The sequence below is a fragment of the Ranitomeya imitator genome, chromosome 5 (assembly GCF_032444005.1).
Source record: "Ranitomeya imitator isolate aRanImi1 chromosome 5, aRanImi1.pri, whole genome shotgun sequence".
In the NCBI taxonomy this organism is placed as follows: domain Eukaryota; kingdom Metazoa; phylum Chordata; class Amphibia; order Anura; family Dendrobatidae; genus Ranitomeya; species Ranitomeya imitator.
This window is the reverse complement of record NC_091286.1, coordinates 232,086,597-232,105,902: the sequence shown is the minus strand read 5'-3', so window position 1 is coordinate 232,105,902 and position 19,306 is coordinate 232,086,597. Positions and strand designations below refer to the sequence as shown.

The window sequence follows — 19,306 nt, the reverse complement described above, 5'->3', positions numbered from 1 at the left end:
CAGCACTGAGAACAGAGGAATGGGGTCTGTCTGGGAGGTAAGTATAGATTTGATCTTATCCTGGAACAAATAAGTGGTTTCCAGAATTGAACAACCATTTGACCTGAACATTTGTAACTGAGTTAGAGAAATTAGTCTATCGCGAGCTTAGTGTTTTCTCCTGTATCTTCTACCACCCTCACATAGGGTAGCATGAAAAATCTCATAGATCCGTTTTGGGATCAACAGTTACTGGCCACATTGGAGCTTTCTTCTGGATGTATGTCGAGAGGATTTCTCAAAAAATCCACCGCCAGTAGGCTCTGACATATGCGTGTGTGTATAGGCATACGGAGACATAGGTTTCCCACCAGCTCTAGAAGACAAAAAAATACCCATTTGGCATCCAACAGCTGAATGTCTACCTATGAATGCATTTGGCCCACACGCTGGGAATTTTCATCGTGAATATGTTGCATGAATTATTATTATTATTTATTTATATAGCACCATTGATTTCATGGTGCTGTACATGAGAAGGGGTTACGTACAGGGTTATAGATATCACTTACAGTAAACAAACTAACAATGACAGACTGATACAGAGGGGCGAGGACCCTGCCCTTGGGGGCTTACATTCTACAGGATGATGGGGAAGGAGACAATAGGTTGAGGGTTGTAGGAGAATACCATGAAGCTAAATATTAAGGAGACAGCTCTATTACATATGTATTTTGAATAATATAAGGACACATTATCATTTTCTACATACACCGTTCTGCTTATTCCTGCATTTTTACATGGAGCTCCCACTTTTGCTCTAGACAAGTCAATTCTGCAGAGCTCTCATCTCTTTGAATAGGCTTGTAAAGATGAGCTAAAAGTCCGTCCACTTCCTGACACTCTTCTGTGCCAACTTCATCTACTGGCTTGCTCTGAAAGTTTGGTATATAAAGGTGATGACTGGTCGGACTCCAGTCTACAAAGAGGGTATCGCAGTCACTAAAGTCTGTGCCATCTGCCCCGTCTATACGATCTGCATCTTGTCCGATAGTAGATTCTTCGGTTTCATAGAGTTCATTATTTACTAAATCTGGTTTGATGAAGTTTTGATCATTTTTTGGGAGGTATGTAGACGGCTCTTCTGACATATTTGCCTTTTGATAACCTTCTTCTGTAGCCTTTTCTTGGATGGAAGCAACAATGGTGTTACATTTGATTCGCCCATACAGATCTTCTTCCTTGTTTAGAGTTATTGTCGATGCCGTTGATGTCTTAGGTACAAGATTATGTGGCATGTCATATGGTGACACTTGTGTCCTAGTGATTGGTGCTTGTACCAGAAGGCTGACGTAGCCATGGTCATCATCTTCGGTAACTTGGGAGTCATGACTGGTATCAAACTCACCATCTTTGAAGTACAGATCTGTCTTGACTTGTGCTTTTTCTTCTTTGTCAGCCATCACGATAGTTGTCTCTTTAGACTCAATATTGATTACATTTATTATTACTTTATGAGCATCAACAAAGGCTATGTTGTTGTTATAGTTGGATGTTATATTCTGAAACAGAAAACAGAAATAATTTCATATTTACATAATTATTACAATTATCTTCTAGTCATTTTTGCCTAAAATATTTCACTTGACAAAAACTTTAGCGTGGCTATCTGCTCTATACATCCTCTATTCATAAATCCCATCTATTCTATGTTGTATGGGAGTATTCTATCATCAGAACCCAGTAATAATAATAAACATTCATCATCATTCATTACTATCATTATCCATCATCAATCTTATAATAGAAATTAAAAATATTTTATTCAACAGAGCCCATATATGTACATCCATATGGAAATCTGGCAGAAAAAATATATCATTTACGATATGTGAAAAGTAGCTTTGTATCAAACAACTAACATACTCTTACTATATGGACAATGCATAATATAGCCTTACAATACTTACAAGAATTTGTGGTTTTTCGAAGTTGTCAGCATAAATATACTTATGAACTCCGTATACTGTGCCAAAAACTACCAAGATAACCAGAGAGGCTGATAAAACATATAACATAATGTGTATTCTCTCTTCAGAAGTGAGACCTGCAACAAAATAACTGTAAGTTACATAAAGTCAATTTGCATAAATAAATACATTCTATATTATCCTGCTATGCACATTTATATATAATCCTGAACATGAGCCTGAATGTGATGAAAACAGATCATTTTTCTACTACGGACAATTAGAAATTTCAACAAATTGCAATCTAAAAACTTTTTTTGTGTTCAGGGTACAAATCTAAATGAAATATGATTGGCAATATCAACACTTTTACAGCTCTCAAACTATTCTCAAAGTGCAGCAACAAAGCGCAAAGTGTAAAGTGCAGTTAGGTACACATGGCAGCTTTTATAGTACATAGGATGGCATTATTAGCATCCTCTTGACCAGGACAGATGTATAAAGAATAGCTAAATGTTAGGAAATATTTCCTGATATTTTCTAACCATTTAGCTGCCAGCAGATCAGTGGGATTTCAGGACCTGAGACTCCCATCAATTGCACAAAAAATCCCCTGACTATGATAGGATCGCACAGATTTTGCCTGAATGTGTACGCCGAGCAGAGGACGGATTCAATAGAAAATCATAAGCATTATATTGAACTTGTGCTCTGTGTTTGTGCTCAGGCAAGACAAAGTACTGATTCAATAGAAATGCATCAGTTGTTCAACTAGCTGGGGTTAGAAGAATAAGAAAAAAAGAATAATTCAGCAAAATAATTGTCATGCTAAGTTATATAGATAACTTACAAAATGAATCAGATACTTTGTTTTTTTAATATAAATCAATATTTTTTAAGTTAAAAGCATTGATGGGTAAACCTTAAGATAATAATGTCTTTAACAGTTATAGTCTGTTCATATGAGGCAAATTAAGGTTTGGGTACCCCTAGACTCCAGAATCCGAGTTTGATTGCAACCCTAAATCTATTGTAGTTACTCCCCTAGTAGTCAACAGCACGTCACATAGATAGGAATAAAAAGAAGCTCCTCTAAACATTGGATCTTGAGGCTGTGTGCTATCGCTAACTCCATTTTAGGCTTGTATCAATGTGTCATCTAGAAGGATGAAGCCTAGCTGGTTGGTGAGTCATGGACGCTTCATCATTCTCCATGAGCAGAACTTCTACCAAGCAGGCCCAAAACAGGCAACTGGAACACGGTAACATTGAAGTAAAGTGACTGCATAGCAGTGGGTGGAAGTGATGTGGTACAGGTAAAAAACTGAAGGAGTTGCCCTGCTTTACTACCAGATGTTTCTTAATCTTAGTAGCCAATGACGTTCATGGATGTTGATGCAATCATTAAGACAAGCCATCTTAGTGTGGTGCCCCAGAGTCCTCGTCGTCACAGTGACATTGCTTTCCTCACGGGGAGAGTGATATTACCCTTGGAAGCGATGAAGGATATCTCTTTATCAGGTAATCACAATGCACACAACATGTTCCCACTCCAGGCCACAAGGGGGAGCTTTTGATCCTATTCTTAGGTGACTCCCCTATATATATATTGTGGTTTGGAGGGAAAGGCAGTCAGTTCCTGTCAGAGAGAGACAGAGGAGAGTGCAGACCGACATAGAGTGTCAGGAGGTCTGAAGGGGCCCTGTAGTCTGAAGTGCTACAGCCCCTGGAGAAAGAGACATACGGAAGGAAAGTTCAGTGAGCGTGAAGGAGAACGAAGCACAGAAGAGTGATAACAGGCAAGACCAGCTGTGAATGAGCTGCCTCCCTTTGAAGCGCAGATAACTGGAAGCCGGAATACCGAGGTTGTAAGGGAGTCTAAGACTTACAGCAGGGACTGGCAGGACAGCGGAACTGCAAGTTACCTGTCCACCTCAATACCCAGGAGGCACAGTGAGACATAGAGCCCGGGTCATGATAGAGATCCTGTAAAAAGGCTCGAGTCACCTGTCATATGGGTTTGTGTGCTATCCTATATGGGGGTCAGAGAAGAACTGTGAGGACCTTATCAGAAGCCATAGGTAGTAAGGGACTACAACACCACCGCGCTAGAGGAAGGCTTTTAACTCTACCTGGTAAAAGGGAACTCTGGATTCGCTTCCAAGCCGGCCGGACCCTGCCTGTACCTGTGATCTGGTGCCCTGGACTGTGGTTGCCTGAAGCCTACAGTAAACCAGGTAAAGAGACTGCAAACCTGTGTCCTCGTTCTTTACTGTGCCATTCATCATCTTCCATCTACACACCAGGAGCCCTGGGGATATACTTCACCTGTGGGAAGTTATACCATCTAGCTGCCATAACATCACCCCAGACAACCCCTTAAAGCAGCGTCGGTCCCCACTGACCGAATACCATAGGGACCTCACGAACATAAACTTTATTCGATTTCCCTTTTACATGGGCACCCACGGCCACAGACCAGGTCGCCACCGTCGTGACATCCCCCTGTGAACACCGGACCCGGTACCGGGTACCCCACAACCCTGGCGGATGACTCATTAGTATTGCAGAAGAGCCATTCAAATGAATGATACAAGGACACACTGGATTAGTCATAGTGGAAGCTGCTCTTACAGAATGGTTATCTGTTATGACTTATAGATAGGAGTCATTAGTGGCACAGGAGTTGTCTACAAGAAATTAAACGCAGATCAAATATTTTAGACTATTCCAGCATCTAACTTACCTGTTTTAGTACTTATACATGTATAATTTGAAAAGATACTTTCTTTGGGTTGCAACAATTTTGCAGATATACAGAAATTTGATTGTAGGTCTATAATTTCTTTTTTGAAGTATGGCCCCTAAAAGAAGAATATACATGACAATCTTACTTTTATTTATTTTATTCATTGCATACATGTGATTTTCTAGTTTTCATCTACTTGTCATACTTATCCCTTTATGAGCTACAACAAAGGTACAGATGTAGCAGCCATCATCATGATGGCAGCTATACTATGTTAATAGCGTAGCACACCTCAACGTTCTACACCAACTGCGTGGTATTGTTGCACTTCTTTACTTTCAATGAGCAGCTTGCACTGGACTTCATTTATCAAAACTGACGGACAAACAACAAGCCTGGTTTAGACTAATCACAGTTAAGCTCTCATGTTTCCACATCAGTTTAAGGCCGGCTTCACACTCAGCGTATGAAAATACGGTCCGTATATTACGGCCGTAATACGCTGAAAAGTCCCGAAAATAGTGGTCCGTAGCTCCTCCGTAGGCAGGGTGTGTCAGCGTTTTTTGCGCATGGCATCCTCCGTATGTAATCCGTATGGCATCCGTACTGCGTGGTTTTCTCGCAGGCTTGCAAAACCAACATACCGCTATAGAAGTGATCCATGTGTCCCAAAAAGAAAAAAAAATATATATATATATACTGTCTATATATATATATATATATATATATATATATATATATATATGTCAGTAGACACATATATGTATATATATTAATATTTTTTCCAGCGCTATACAGCTTGAAAGCCGGTAATTCAATTACCGGCTTTTTCTTTCTCCTTCCTAAAACCCGACATGATTTGAGACATGGTTTACATACAGTAAACCATGTCTTCTCTCCTTTTTTTTTGCAGATTCCACACTACTAATGTCAGTAGTGTGTATCTGCAAAATTTGGCCGTTCTATCTACTAAATTAAAGGGTTAAATGGCGGAAAAAATTGGCATGGGCTCCCGCACAATTTTCTCCGCCAGAGTAGTAAAGCCAGTGACTGAGGGCAGATATTAATAGCCTGGAGAGGGTCCATGGTTATTGGCCCCCCCCTGGCTAAAAATATCTGCCCCCAGCCACCCCAGAAAAGGCACATCTGGAAGATGCGCCTATTCTGGCACTTGGCCACTCTCTTCCCATTCCCGTGTAGCGGTGGGATATGGGGTAATGAAGGGTTAATGCCACCTTGCTATTGTAAGGTGACATTAAGCCTAATTAATAATGGAGAGGCGTCAATTATGACACCTATCCATTATTAATCCAATTGTAGTAAAGGGTTAAATAAAACACAAACACATTATTTAAAATTATTTTAATGAAATAAAAACAATGGTTGTTGGAGTATTTTATTCTACGCCCAATCCAATCACTGAAGACCCTCGTTCTGTAAAAGAAAAAAACATAATAAACCAACAATATACTTACCCTCCGCAGATCTGTAACGTCCAACGATGTAAATCCTTCTGAAGGGGTTAAAACATTTTGCAGCAAGGAGTTCCGCTAATGCAGGCTGCTCCTTGCTGAAAAACCCCGGGGAATGAGGCTAAATATAGATCAATGATCTATATTTAGCTTCATTTGCGGTGAGGCGCCCTCTGCTGGCTGTTCTTAGATCGTGGGAACTTACCTAGAAAGCTGGACCCTCTCAGGCTATTAATATCTGCCCTCAGTCACTGGCTTTACTACTCTGGCGGAGAAAATTGCGCGGGAGCCCACGCCAATTTTTTCCGCCATTTAACCCTTTATTTTAAGAGCTAGAACGCCCAAATTTTGCAGATACACACTACTGACATTAGTAGTGTGGAATCTGCAAAAAAAATGGAGAGAAGACATGGTTTACTGTATGTAAACCATGTCTCAAATCATGTCGGGTTTAGGAAGGAGAAAGAAAAAGCCGGTAATTGAATTACCGGCTTTCAAGCTGTATAGCGCTGGAATAAATATTAATATATATACATATATGTGTCTCACTGACATATATATATATACAGTTAGGGCCAGAAATATTTGGACAGTGACACAATTTTCGCGAGTTGGGCTCTGCATGCCACCACATTGGATTTGAAATGAAACCTCTACAACAGAATTCAAGTGCAGATTGTAACGTTTAATTTGAAGGGTTGAACAAAAATATCTGATAGAAAATGTAGGAATTGTACACATTTCTTTACAAACACTCCACATTTTAGGAGGTCAAAAGTAATTGGACAAATAAACATAACCCAAACAAAATATTTTTATTTTCAATATTTTGTTGCAAATCCTTTGGAGGCAATCACTGCCTTAAGTCTGGAACCCATGGACATCACCAAACGCTGGGTTTCCTCCTTCTTAATGCTTTGCCAGGCCTTTACAGCCGCAGCCTTCAGGTCTTGCTTGTTTGTGGGTCTTTCCGTCTTAAGTCTGGATTTGAGCAAGTGAAATGCATGCTCAATTGGGTTTAGATCTGGAGATTGACTTGGCCATTGCAGAATGTTCCACTTTTTGGCACTCATGAACTCCTGGGTAGCTTTGGCTGTATGCTTGGGGTCATTGTCCATCTGTACTATGAAGCGCCGTCCAATCAACTTTGCAGCATTTGGCTGAATCTGGGCTGAAAGTATATCCCGGTACACTTCAGAATTCATCCGGCTACTCTTGTCTGCTCTTATGTCATCAATAAACACAAGTGACCCAGTGCCATTGAAAGCCATGCATGCCCATGCCATCACGTTGCCTCCACCATGTTTTACAGAGGATGTGGTGTGCCTTGGATCATGTGCCGTTCCCTTTCTTCTCCAAACTTTTTTCTTCCCATCATTCTGGTACAGGTTGATCTTTGTCTCATCTGTCCATAGAATACTTTTCCAGAACTGAGCTGGCTTCTTGAGGTGTTTTTCTGCAAATTTAACTCTGGCCTGTCTATTTTTGGTATTGATGAATGGTTTGCATCTAGATGTGAACCCTTTGTATTTACTGTCATGGAGTCTTCTCTTTACTGTTGACTTAGAGACAGATACACCTACTTCACTGAGAGTGTTCTGGACTTCAGTTGATGTTTTGAACGGGTTCTTCTTCACCAAATTAAGTATGCGGCGATCATCCACCACTGTTGTCATCCGTGGACGCCCAGGCCTTTTTGAGTTCCCAAGCTCACCAGTCAATTCCTTTTTTCTCAGAATGTACCCAACTGTTGATTTTGCTACTCCAAGCATGTCTGCTATCTCTCTGATGGATTTTTTCTTTTTTTTCAGCCTCAGGATGTTCTGCTTCACCTCAATTGAGAGTTCCTTTGACCGCATGTTGTCTGCTCACAGCAACAGCTTCCAAATGCAAAACCACACACCTGGAATCCACCCCTGACCTTTTAACTACTTCATTGATTACAGATTAACGAGGGAGACGCCTTCAGAGTTAATTGCAGCCCTTAGAGTCCATTGTCCAATTACTTTTGGTCCCTTGAAAAAGAGGACGCTATGCATTACAGAGCTATGATTCCTAAACCCTTTCTCCGATTTGGATGTGGAAACTATCATATTGCAGCTGGGAGTGTGCACTTTCAGCCCATATTATATATATAATTGTATTTCTGAACATGTTTTTGTAAACAGCTAAAATAACAAAACTTGTGTCACTGTCCAAATATTTCTGGCCCTAACTGTATATACCTATTTTATGTGTACACATTTATTCTACCTATTGGACTGTAAGCTGTCAGTGTGATTTTACTGTACACCGCACTGAATTACCGGCTTTTCTCTCTAACAGCGCTGCGTATTTCTCGCAAGTCACACTGCTTGTCCGTGTGTAATCCGTATTTTTCACGCTTCCATAGACTTTCATTGGCGTATTTCTTGCGCAGTACGGTGACAAACGCAGCATGCTGCGATTTTGTACGGCCGTAGAAAGCCGTATAATACTGATCAGTAAAATACGGCAGATAGGAGCAGGGGCATAGAGAATAATTGTGCCGTATTTTTTGCGAGTTTTACGGACGTAGTTTCTGCGCTCTTACGTCTGTAAAACTCGCAAGTGTGAAGCCGGCCTAAGAGTTAACCTTTGGGCTGTTATTGGTTACTATTGTCATTTTTTTCTGACGGACAGAATTAATAGATGAGTTCTAGTTTATGAAAGAAATTTTACAAGACACCTGAACATTCTTGTGTATGTCACAAGGGACTAAAATCTTTGTCAAATACACCAGGAAGCTCAAATTCACCAGCTGGGTCCTGTCTCCAATCCAATATCACAAACTTTGTAGCTACAGTATGTGAATGTACTGGCCTTGCATAACAGATTTGTAGCTAACAGATTTGGTATATAAGTGGTGAAAAAAATTCCAATTGTTAAAAAAAATATATGTGTCATTTCCAATACCCATAGCGCCTCCATTTTTCATGATCTCGGGTCGGGTGAGGGCTTATTTTTTGTGAGCCGAGCTGACGTTTTTAATGATACCATTTTGGTGCAGATATGTTTTTTTGATCGCCTGTTATTGCACTTTAATACAATGTTGCGGCGACCAAAAAAACATAATTCTGGCGGTTTGACTTTTTTCTTGTTACACCGTTTAGCGATCAGGTTGATTCTTTTTTTATATTGATAGATCGGGCGATTCTGAATGTGGTGATACCACATATGTGTATGCTTGATTTTTTTTATTGTTTTATTTTGAATGAGATCAAATGGGGGTGATTTAAACTTTTATTTTTTTCATTTTTGTAATATTTTTAAAACCATTTTTTTTACTTTTAGTATGCTTCAATAGTCTCCATGGGAGACTAGAAGCTGCCATAACTAATCAGCTCTGCTACATACAGGTGATGATCAGATCGCCTTTATGTAGCAGAATTCCTCACTTGCTACGAGCGCCAACCATGAGGCGGTGCTCATAGTAATCTGGCAGTGACAACCATAGAGGTCTGCTGGAGACCTCTGGTTGTCATACCACCCCATCGGCAACCCACGGTCATGTGACACGGGCACCGATTGTCAGAAGACCGGGTTTAATGCCCCTATCAGAATTTGACAGCGGAATTTACCTACTTAACAGCCGCGGGTGGATCGCAATTCCACCCACAGCGGTTAGAGGCACATGTCAGCTGTTCAAAACAGCGCCAAAGCTGAGGGAGGGAGTCAGACATCGGAGTACTATTACGCTAGATGTCGGAAAGGGATGAAGCAAATTAACAAAATGTTTTGGATTAAGCCTAGACAATTTATGTTCACACATATTTTTGTAGTTTTCCTAGTACAAGCACACGTGTTCACCTGCTTGGTAACATTATACAGCAGGCTCTGGATCTCTGGTACTTTTTTAAAACAACAATTTTGACCAGTGACTTACCTGAAATTTAATGTTATTGTGTCCAGGAATCGCTAGCTCATATGAAATTTTTGATTCATCAAAAATGCTACTGAGGTCTCCAGCAATATGTGTCAAATTTACTGTTACTGAGGTGCTGGTGAGGAACAGGTTGACTTTTGGAGGATCAAGTACAGCTAAAATAAGAAGAAAGTCGCAGTAAAATGAATGTAGTAAGACCTTATTTACATAGGCACGATGGTTTCCATTATTACCTGAGCCAAAAGAGATATGAGAGGTCTGTGTACCAGTCCAGATGTCATGGACTTCAGGCCATCAAAGAGCAATAGAACAAGACAACATAATAGTCCAGAGCCTAATGCTTTTGCAAACTAAACCAAACTAATCACATTATTAATAACTATATTATCAAATATACCGCTAAAGCGGATCTCTCAGCAGGTTTTTGCTACTGTATGTAATCTGCAAGAAGTGGAGAAAGAGACACTGATTCCGGCCATCTATCATTAGTTTGATGGGTGCAGTGGTTATGATAGAGTCCCAATTTTCTTTGCAGATCTACAAGTGCGTGGTATTATGAGCTGTATATAACCCCGCCCACACAACTAATTGGCTGCTTTCTGTGTATATGGACAGAAAGCTGCTAATCACTGCTGGGGTGTGGTTGGACTAGGAGGCACAAGGCAGCTTGTCCTGAAATGATAATCTCCTTCTGAAAAATCACTGATTGTATTGAAACAATTGACACATCACCAGAATCACGGTCACTTCCATCATGTTGTCAGATTGCCTTTAAAAACATTTAAAAAAAACCTCATTGATGTCTACTGAAAAAAGCACCATGAAATCCTTAATACTAGAAATGAGCAGATCGACCTGTGGAAGATTGAGTTGAATTTCCTGAATTTCCCACACTTACTGAGTAGGCTAATGTAATTTTGTGTGGTCCTGCGGGCGTCCCCATAATGCTCAGCAGCAGTGAATTCTATCCGATTTAATTTGTACAGTCAGAGATTAGCGTTCCCAGAGGAGTACACAGGACTTCCTGTCTGTATGGCTGAGGTGGTTTCCATCTTGTTTCTCTGTCTCTCTCTCCCTCCATCTCTCTCACGCTCTCTCTCCCACCCTCTGTAATGAGGCTCACGTGAATGTATTTCCGTAATTGAATTTTTGGGGACAATTCGGCAAATTCATCATATTCGATTTTCAAAGATCTGCTCATCTCCACTTAATATGATAGATAACACTGTGTTAAAGGGAACCTGTTATCAGGAAATTGCAGTCCAATTTGCTGGGAGAACTAAGTAGTTTGATTACTTCTGTGAGAAAAGATTCAGTATAACCTGTTTTTTATCATGTAATCCTCTGGTATTTCTTGGATTTTTGTCCAGTGGGCATTCCTATCAGTGACTGACAGCTTTTTTTGTATATGTGTGCATACAGAAATAGCTGTCAGTCACTACCCAGAAGATTAGCATAGGATTACTTGATAAAACACATGTTATACTGAATCTTTTCTCACAAAACGATATATCAGTCTACTCTGCTCTTTCTGCTACATGGTGCCTGCAGAATAAACTGTATTTTCACGGTGACCGGTTACCTTTAAATACAAGACACTTTACATGATGCCTCCAATAAGATGCGTTTTATTGTCTAATATTTAGAAAATACCCCTTTCCTTTATCTATGTCTTCTTCACCCATGAATGGTTACATTGATAGTCGTGTATGTACGAGATTAGCGTGAGGCAGTGACGGGTATTATATGCGAGGGACGCTATGTATTCCCCAGGATGCACATAGAAGTGTATTAAGGCTGCTGGAGTGCACTGCAGTCACAGATTTAGCTGTCGGTGCAAAGCTGAATAAAAGTAAGGGTGGTCTCGGACAAGCTATTTGCCCAAGGCAGATTTAATAAAACCCAGCATGGGCTTTTATTTTTGGAGTGAACTACAGGATGGTAGTTGGGTGGATCGTTGTCTCCAGGCCGGGTCTTACAAGTGGCCCATGGCCACAGATTCCATTTACAAACCCTGCAGCAAAGAGTTGGGTGTGTCAGTGCTTGTTTGCAAGTGGCAGAGTAGGTGGCTCTGCAAGATTCGGCTTGTGTGAAGCAACACAAAGCCAAATGAAGCCAAAATGCCTGGCACCTCTCAGCATGACACAGCAGCACAGTCGCCCACAGCAACCGGTCTCAGATACGGAGAGTCTTGACGCCTCGGCTGTGATCCAGAGGATACCATTTGTTTTCCATTTGTGAGTTACGCTGGACATTAAAGACACTTTGTTTTGAACTTTTCTGTGGTCACTGGCTAGCTGTCGCTCTGCACCAACCCTGCTGCACTATACTAGTTAACATAAGTAACTACAGTAGATGAGTGTTATGTAGCCTTAGCCATTCTTAGCCACATTGATTTTATTTATATAATATTTTTTATTGGATGACTGAGTATATTACAGATAGAAGCTTTTAACACAGCTTAGGTCTATTCTTCAGTCTTTATGGAAGAGACCGAAGCTTACTCATTAGAATCCATTTGTAATCTCACCAGCCGATAAAATAGTAATAATCAAACTAGTCAGGTGGAAGTCAATGGACCCATATATTGACCTTTAACAAGTGTTCTCTGCTCTCTGTGTCTGCTCCAGCAGCAGAGTATATAGATCAGATAAGATGTGAATACTCACTATCAAACAATGGGTCAAATCTATCCGTTTGTCTTGGTATATTACAGCCTTGGTTATTGATAACGACCTTGCCATAATATTGTTCTGATTTTCTGCTTGTTTCATTTGTTAGGTCACACCAGTTGTGAGTGATATTTGTGCATTCAGGTTTCTCATGCCAGGTGTCAGTCCCATACCTGTGAGTCGGGGGAACAAATAGGAGAACCTAATAGAGAGAAGTAACAATATACTGGCAGAAAGAAAGATGTAATGCTCTAAAAATAATCAAGTGACATTGCTGACATTTACGTATTATGCTGCCGTCACACTAGCAGTATTTGGTCAGTATTTTACCTCAGTATCTGTAAGCCAAAACCAGGAGAGGAACAATTAGAGGAAAAGTATAAGGCCATGTTCACACAGTGCGTTTTTTTCTGCGGAACCGCAGCGTTTTTGCCGCTGCGGTTCCGCAGCTGTTTTCCATGCAGGGTACAGTACAATGTACCCTATGGAAAACAGGAACCACTGTGCACATGATGCGGGAATCGGGAAAAAAAGCCGCGCTGAATAGCCGCGGTAAAAAAGAAGTACCATGTCACTTCTTTTTTCGGAGCCGCAGCGGTTCTGCACCCATAGACCTCCATTGTGAGGTCAAACCCGCAGTAAAACCCGCAGATCAAAAATATATCTGCGGGTTTTATTGCGGTTTGTGGTGCCGAACCGCTGCAGCAGGAAGTGCGGGGAAGCGGGCGGAAGTGCGTGGGCGGAGTGTGACTGCCCCGATCCCACCCCCCATGCTCCGATGCCGCCCCCCGTGCTCCGATGCCCCCCGTGCTCCGATGCCCCCCCGTGCTCCCATGCCCCCCCGTGCCCTAATCTCCCCCCCTTATACTTACCCGGCCTCCCGGTGTCCGTCCGGCCGTCTTCTCCCTGGGCGCCGCCATCTTGCAAAATGGCGGACGCATGCGCAGTGCGCCCGCCGAATCTGCCGGCCAGCAGATTCGTTCCAAAGTGCATTTTGATCACTGAGATATAACCTATCTCAGTGATTAAAATAAAAAAAATAGTAAATGACACCCCCCCCCTTTGTCACCCCCATAGGTAGGGACAATAAAAAAATTAAGAATTTTTTTTTTTCCACTAAGGTTAGAATAGGGTTAGGGTCAGGGGTAGGGTTAGGGGTAGGGTTAGGGGTAGGGTTAGGGGTAGGGGTAGGGTTAGGGGTAGGGTTAGGGTTAGGGGTAGGGTTAGGGGTAGGGGTAGGGTTAGGGTATTTTCAGCCATTTTAACCCTAAAAAACTTCCTAGAAAACACACAGACTCTGCATAGAAAACTGCATAAAAAAACGCATCAAAAAACGCACCAAAAAAGCACCAGAAAAGCACCAAAAAAAGGACCTGCGTTTTCTGCAAAGAGCTGCGGTTTCAGTCCTGAAAAAAAAAGGAGGGAAATCAGGAACGTGTGAACATACCCTAATAGAAACATATGCACCACTTCTGGATTTATCACCCACTCCTGGTTTTGGCTTACAAATACTGAGGTAAAATACTGACCAAATACTGCTAGTGTGATGGCAGCCCAAACCTTAGCTTAAGACAAAGTCACTATAAGAAAGGTGCAGTATTTTGCTATTTTGCCTAAGGCGATGTGCACTTCTAAGGCTGCCGTCACACTAGCAGTATTTGGTCAGTATTTTACCTCAGTATTTGTAAGCCAAAACCTGGAGTGGGTGATAAATACAGAAGTGGTGCATATGTTTCTATTATACTTTTCCTCTATTTGTTCCACTCCTGGTTTTGGCTTACACATACTGATGTAAAATACTGACCAAATACTGCTGGTGTGAAGGCAGCCTAACAGTCGCTTCAGGAAATGTTGGAGATTTTTTTTCCTGAATTGTCTTTTGTGATTTTTTTTGGTCTTCTTATTACCATTTTTCTTACGACTTTAGTAGCCGGCAATTTTTTCACTGATTCTTGTTACCTCTTATGTTGTTGTTTTCCATCGTATTTTTTTTCATACCACTGACTTTTTTTAAAGGGAAAATTCCGTGTGTCTTTTGAGCTTTTGCACTGACTTGTATTGTGAAGTACAGAGCATTTTCTGCTCAGAAGATCAACTCTTTAACGAGTCGTGCAATATGACTTAGGATAAAAGCCAAATTAGTATCTCAATTCACAGACACAGTGTTTCGGGCTGTTGGCCCTCGTCAGTGCGAAGCATAAGAACTGATTTGGCTAGGTGAGAGGCTCTGGACTGGGGTCTAAGGGGTATCGTTTCTCCTTATGAAGAGTGACATACCAGCTCTTGCTTGTCAAGGTAAGGAGGCTTATTCGCCATGCAATGCTCCTCTGGGAAATATAATATGCAAATTGCCTCTTCTGAGAAAAAGAGGACTTAAACTCTATAGCGCCACCTGTTGGAAGTAGCGATCCTACAAGTCACAATCAACCCTTTAACGAGTCGTGCAATATGACTTAGGATAAAAGCCAAATCAGTATCTCAATTCGCAGACACGGTGTTTCGGGCTGTTGGCCCTCGTCAGTGCGAAGCATGAGAACTAATTTGGCTAGGTGAGAGGCTCTGGACTGGGGCCTAAGGGGTATCGTTTCTCCTTATGGAGAGTGATTGCTTTAGATTTTAATTTTAGTGTAGAGACTCACAAGATAATGAGGACCCCCGATGTGGGTTGCGAGCTTGCATATTTTTGCAAAAATATTACAAATACATCTTTTTCAGGATGCAGCCACCCCTTACAGTGTTAATGGGAGAATTCGGGGCATGTCCTTGTGTGGTGCACTTAGAAAGTGCTGGGTAGCCCGTCTGATCTAAAACTATGGGCATTGTTGTGAATTCTGTGGCAGAGCTCCCTCCTGTGGTCACAAGTGGTACTTCGGCTGATTCTGTCTGTGAGCTTCCGTTGGTGGAGGAGAGTGGTACTGCGGCTTCTGAGTTTCCTTCCTCAGGTGATGTGGTGAAGTCGTTAGGTGCTTCTCTATTTAACTCCACCTAGTGCTTTGATCCTGGCCTCCAGTCAATGTTCTAGTATAGGACTTGCTTCCTCCTGGATGGTTCCTGTGGCCTGCTGCTCTGCATAGCTAAGTTCCACTATTGTTATTTTGTTTGCTGTTTTTTCCTGTCCAGCTTGCGTATTTGTTTTTTCTTGCTTGCTGGAAGCTCTGGGACGCAGAGGGTGTACCTCCGTGTCGTTAGTTCGGTACGGAGGGTCTTTTTGCCCCCTTTGCGTGGTTGTTTGTAGGGTTTTGTGTTGACCGCAAAGTTACCTTTCCTATCCTCGCTCTGTTCAGAAAGTCGGGCCTCACTTTGCTAAATCTATTTCATCTCTACGTTTGTATTTTCATCTTAACTCACAGTCATTATATGTGGGGGCTGCCTTTTTCTTTGGGGTATTTCTCTGAGGCAAGGTAGGCTTATTTTCTATCTTCAGGCTAGCTAGTTTCTCAGGCTGTGCCGAGTTGCATAGGGAGCGTTAGGCGCAATCCACAGCTGCCTCTAGTGTGTGTTGGTGAGGATTAGGGATTGCGGTCAGCAGAGTTTCCACGTCTCAGAGCTCGTTCTATGTTTTTGGGTTATTGTCAGGTCACTGTATGTGCTCTGGCTTCTATGTCCATTGTGGTACTGAATTGCCTTATCATAACAGGGCATGTCCAATAGGCTGTGAGCCAGCATGGGGCATCACACGTCTGTGTGACTGGTACCTGATACAAGTCTTGTCACTGTACATCTATACTACTAAGCACCTGCCCCCATGAATTGATTGATGTGTGAGTGGTTGTTCATCAGTATTTTGCATCTGCACTGCCTCTGACTCTTATAATGGGGACCTGTGGCTAGGGATTGGTAAGTATCGTCCTTTTTCTGTCATGCTTTTTTAACTGACTTTCTTTCAGTGAATCTCTTTAAATTTTCATTATAGTGAACGGTGATATTAAGACTCTGTTCACACTAAAACTGTATTATTGTACCATTGACATGCAGTGTAAAAGGGGCTGTTGGGGCATGTCATTTTAAAGGGAACCTAACACCTCTTCTATGCCCCCTAAACCACCAACATGGATTTATTCTTATGTTAATGCCCTTCCTAATAATCACTTGTGCGCCTAGGAAACCGGGAAGCGTACTCTCGGTTTCATTGCATACTGAAATGAAAGAATAAAGCTTGCGCATATCGTAAATAGATTTATAAAAAAAAATTAGCATTTGATAAGAGGTTGGAAAAGTTGGGCTTGTCTAGCTTAGAAAAAAGACGCCTCAGAGGAGATCTCATTTACATGTATACATATATTATGTGGTTGGTACAATGGACTGGGGCATGACTTATTGCTTCCAAGGACCATACTAAGGACCTGGGGGGCACTCATTATGGGTGGATGAAATGTGATTACGGCAGAGAAACCGGAAAGAGTTATTTACAGTTAGAGCAGTCAGACTGGAATGCCCTACCACAAGAGGTAGTAATGGCAGGCACAATAAAAGCATTTAAAAAAAGGTCTGGATGATTTTCTCAATACACATAACATTGCGGGTTATAGTTAATTCAGTGAAAAAGTTTACAATTGGTGGAGAAAGGTTGAACCTGTGGGACCTAGGTCTTTTTTCAACCTATGTAACGGCAATCATATACAGTCATGGCCAAAAGTTTTGACACCCCTGCAATTCTGTCAGATAATACTCAGTTTCTTCCTGAAAATGATTGCAAACACAAATTATTTGGTATTATTATCTTCATTTAATTTGTCTTAAATGAAAAACACAAGAGAATGAAGCAAAAAGCAAAACATTGATAATTTCACACAAAACTCCAAAAATGGGCCAGACAAAAGTATTGGCACCTTCAGCCTAATACTTGGTTGCACAACCTTTAGCCAAAATAACTGCGACCAACCGCTTCCGGTAACCATCAATGAGTTTCTTACAATGCTCTGCTGGAATTTTAGACCATTCTTCTTTGGCAAACTGCTCCAGGTCCCTGATATTTGAAGGGTGCCTTCTCCAAACTGCCATTTTTAGATCTCTTCACAGGTGTTCTATGGGATTCAGGTCTGGACTCATTGCTGGCCACCTTAGAAGTCTCCAGTGCTTTCTCTCAAACCATTTTCTAGTGCTTTTTGAAGTGTGTTTTGGGTCATTGTCCTGCTGGAAGACCCATGACCTCTGAGGGAGACCCAGCTTTCTCACACTGGGCCCTACATTATGCTGCAAAATTTGTTGGTAGTCTTCAGACTTCATAAGCCATGCACGCACACGGTCAAGCAGTCCAGTGCCAGAGGCAGCAAAGCAACCTCAAAACATCAGGGAACCTGCGCCATGTTTGACTGTAGGGACCGTGTTCTTTTCTTTGAATGCCTCTTTTTTTTCTCCTGTAAACTCTATGTTGATGCCTTTGCCCAAAAAGCTCTACTTTTGTCTCACCTGACCAGAGAACATTCTTCTAAAACGTTTTAGGGTTTTTCAGGTAAGTTTTGGCAAACTCCAGCCTGGCTTTTTTATGTCTCGGAGTAAGAAGTGGGGTCTTCCTGGGTCTCCTACCATACAGTCCCTTTTCATTCAGATGCCGACGGATAGTACTGGTTGACACTGTTGTACCCTCGGACTGCAGGGCAGCTTGAACTTGTTAGTCGAGGTTCTTTATCCAACATCTTGCGTTGAAATCTCTAGTCAATTTTTCTTTTCCTTCCACATCTAGGGAGGTTAGCCACAGTGCCATGGGCTTTAAACTTCTTGATGACACTGCGCACGGTAGACACAGGAACATTCAGGTCTTTGGAGATGGACTTGTAGCCTAGAGATTGCTCATGCTTCCTCACAATTTGGTTTCTCAAGTCCTCAGACAGTTCTTTGGTCTTCTTTCTTTTCTCCATGCTCAATGTGGTACACACAAGGACACAGGACAGCGGTTGAGTCAACTTTAATCCATGTCAACTGGCCGCAAGTGTGATTTAGTTATTGCCAACACCTGTTAGGTGTCACAGGTAAGTTACAGGTGCTGTTAATTACACAAATTAGAGAAGCATCACATGGGGGGGCAGCATGATATGCAGTGCTATTTCCATTACAACTGACAAAACTGTTCACTGGGGTTCAAAATGGAGGTTTTGACTAAAATTAAAATGACTATCACATGACAATAAGATAATAAGGTATAAGACAGGGTGTAACTCACGTTGTATACATTACATTGTAACGAACTCCTTTTTTAATTGGTGTTGACCAGGTAAGGATATTTTTAAAGTTCTTGGATGAGAATTTAACTTCTAAATCACAGGAATCATTTGCTGCAAGATAAAGGATACAGATGAGTTTTACACAAATATATTTTTGCAGACTTATAATGAGACATTATTTGTACAGTACATTTTATCAGAGAGCTTCTAAAAAGTATCATTCTCATTAAAGCTATATCCACCTGTACACGTGAAATTTGCATGTGACTGAATTAAAAATCTCTATGTATTTTGTGTACAACTTCTTTCGAAACCTTGGTTTCGATACCAACACAGATTTCTGTTTTATAGATTTTGCTATGTTGTATTGGTACTGTATGAGGATTCATCTAATTGTTA

General features: G+C 41.4%; 1 protein-coding gene across 1 annotated transcript in view; it reads right to left on the bottom strand.

Moving 5' to 3' along the window:
* Positions 1–461: 461 nt before the first annotated feature.
* The window catches only part of LOC138637364 (interleukin-20 receptor subunit alpha-like), a 53,111-nt gene continuing 34,266 nt past the window's right edge, over positions 462–19,306 (bottom strand). Inside the window, exons 2-7 of the mRNA XM_069725961.1 lie at positions 18,907–19,018; positions 12,744–12,919; positions 10,075–10,229; positions 4,696–4,813; positions 1,950–2,086; positions 462–1,541 (exon numbers count right to left, since the gene is read on the bottom strand). Coding sequence (XP_069582062.1) covers positions 762–1,541; positions 1,950–2,086; positions 4,696–4,813; positions 10,075–10,229; positions 12,744–12,919; positions 18,907–19,018 — 1,478 coding nt within the window. The 3' untranslated portion in view covers positions 462–761. The remainder of the gene's footprint in view (positions 1,542–1,949; positions 2,087–4,695; positions 4,814–10,074; positions 10,230–12,743; positions 12,920–18,906; positions 19,019–19,306) is intronic.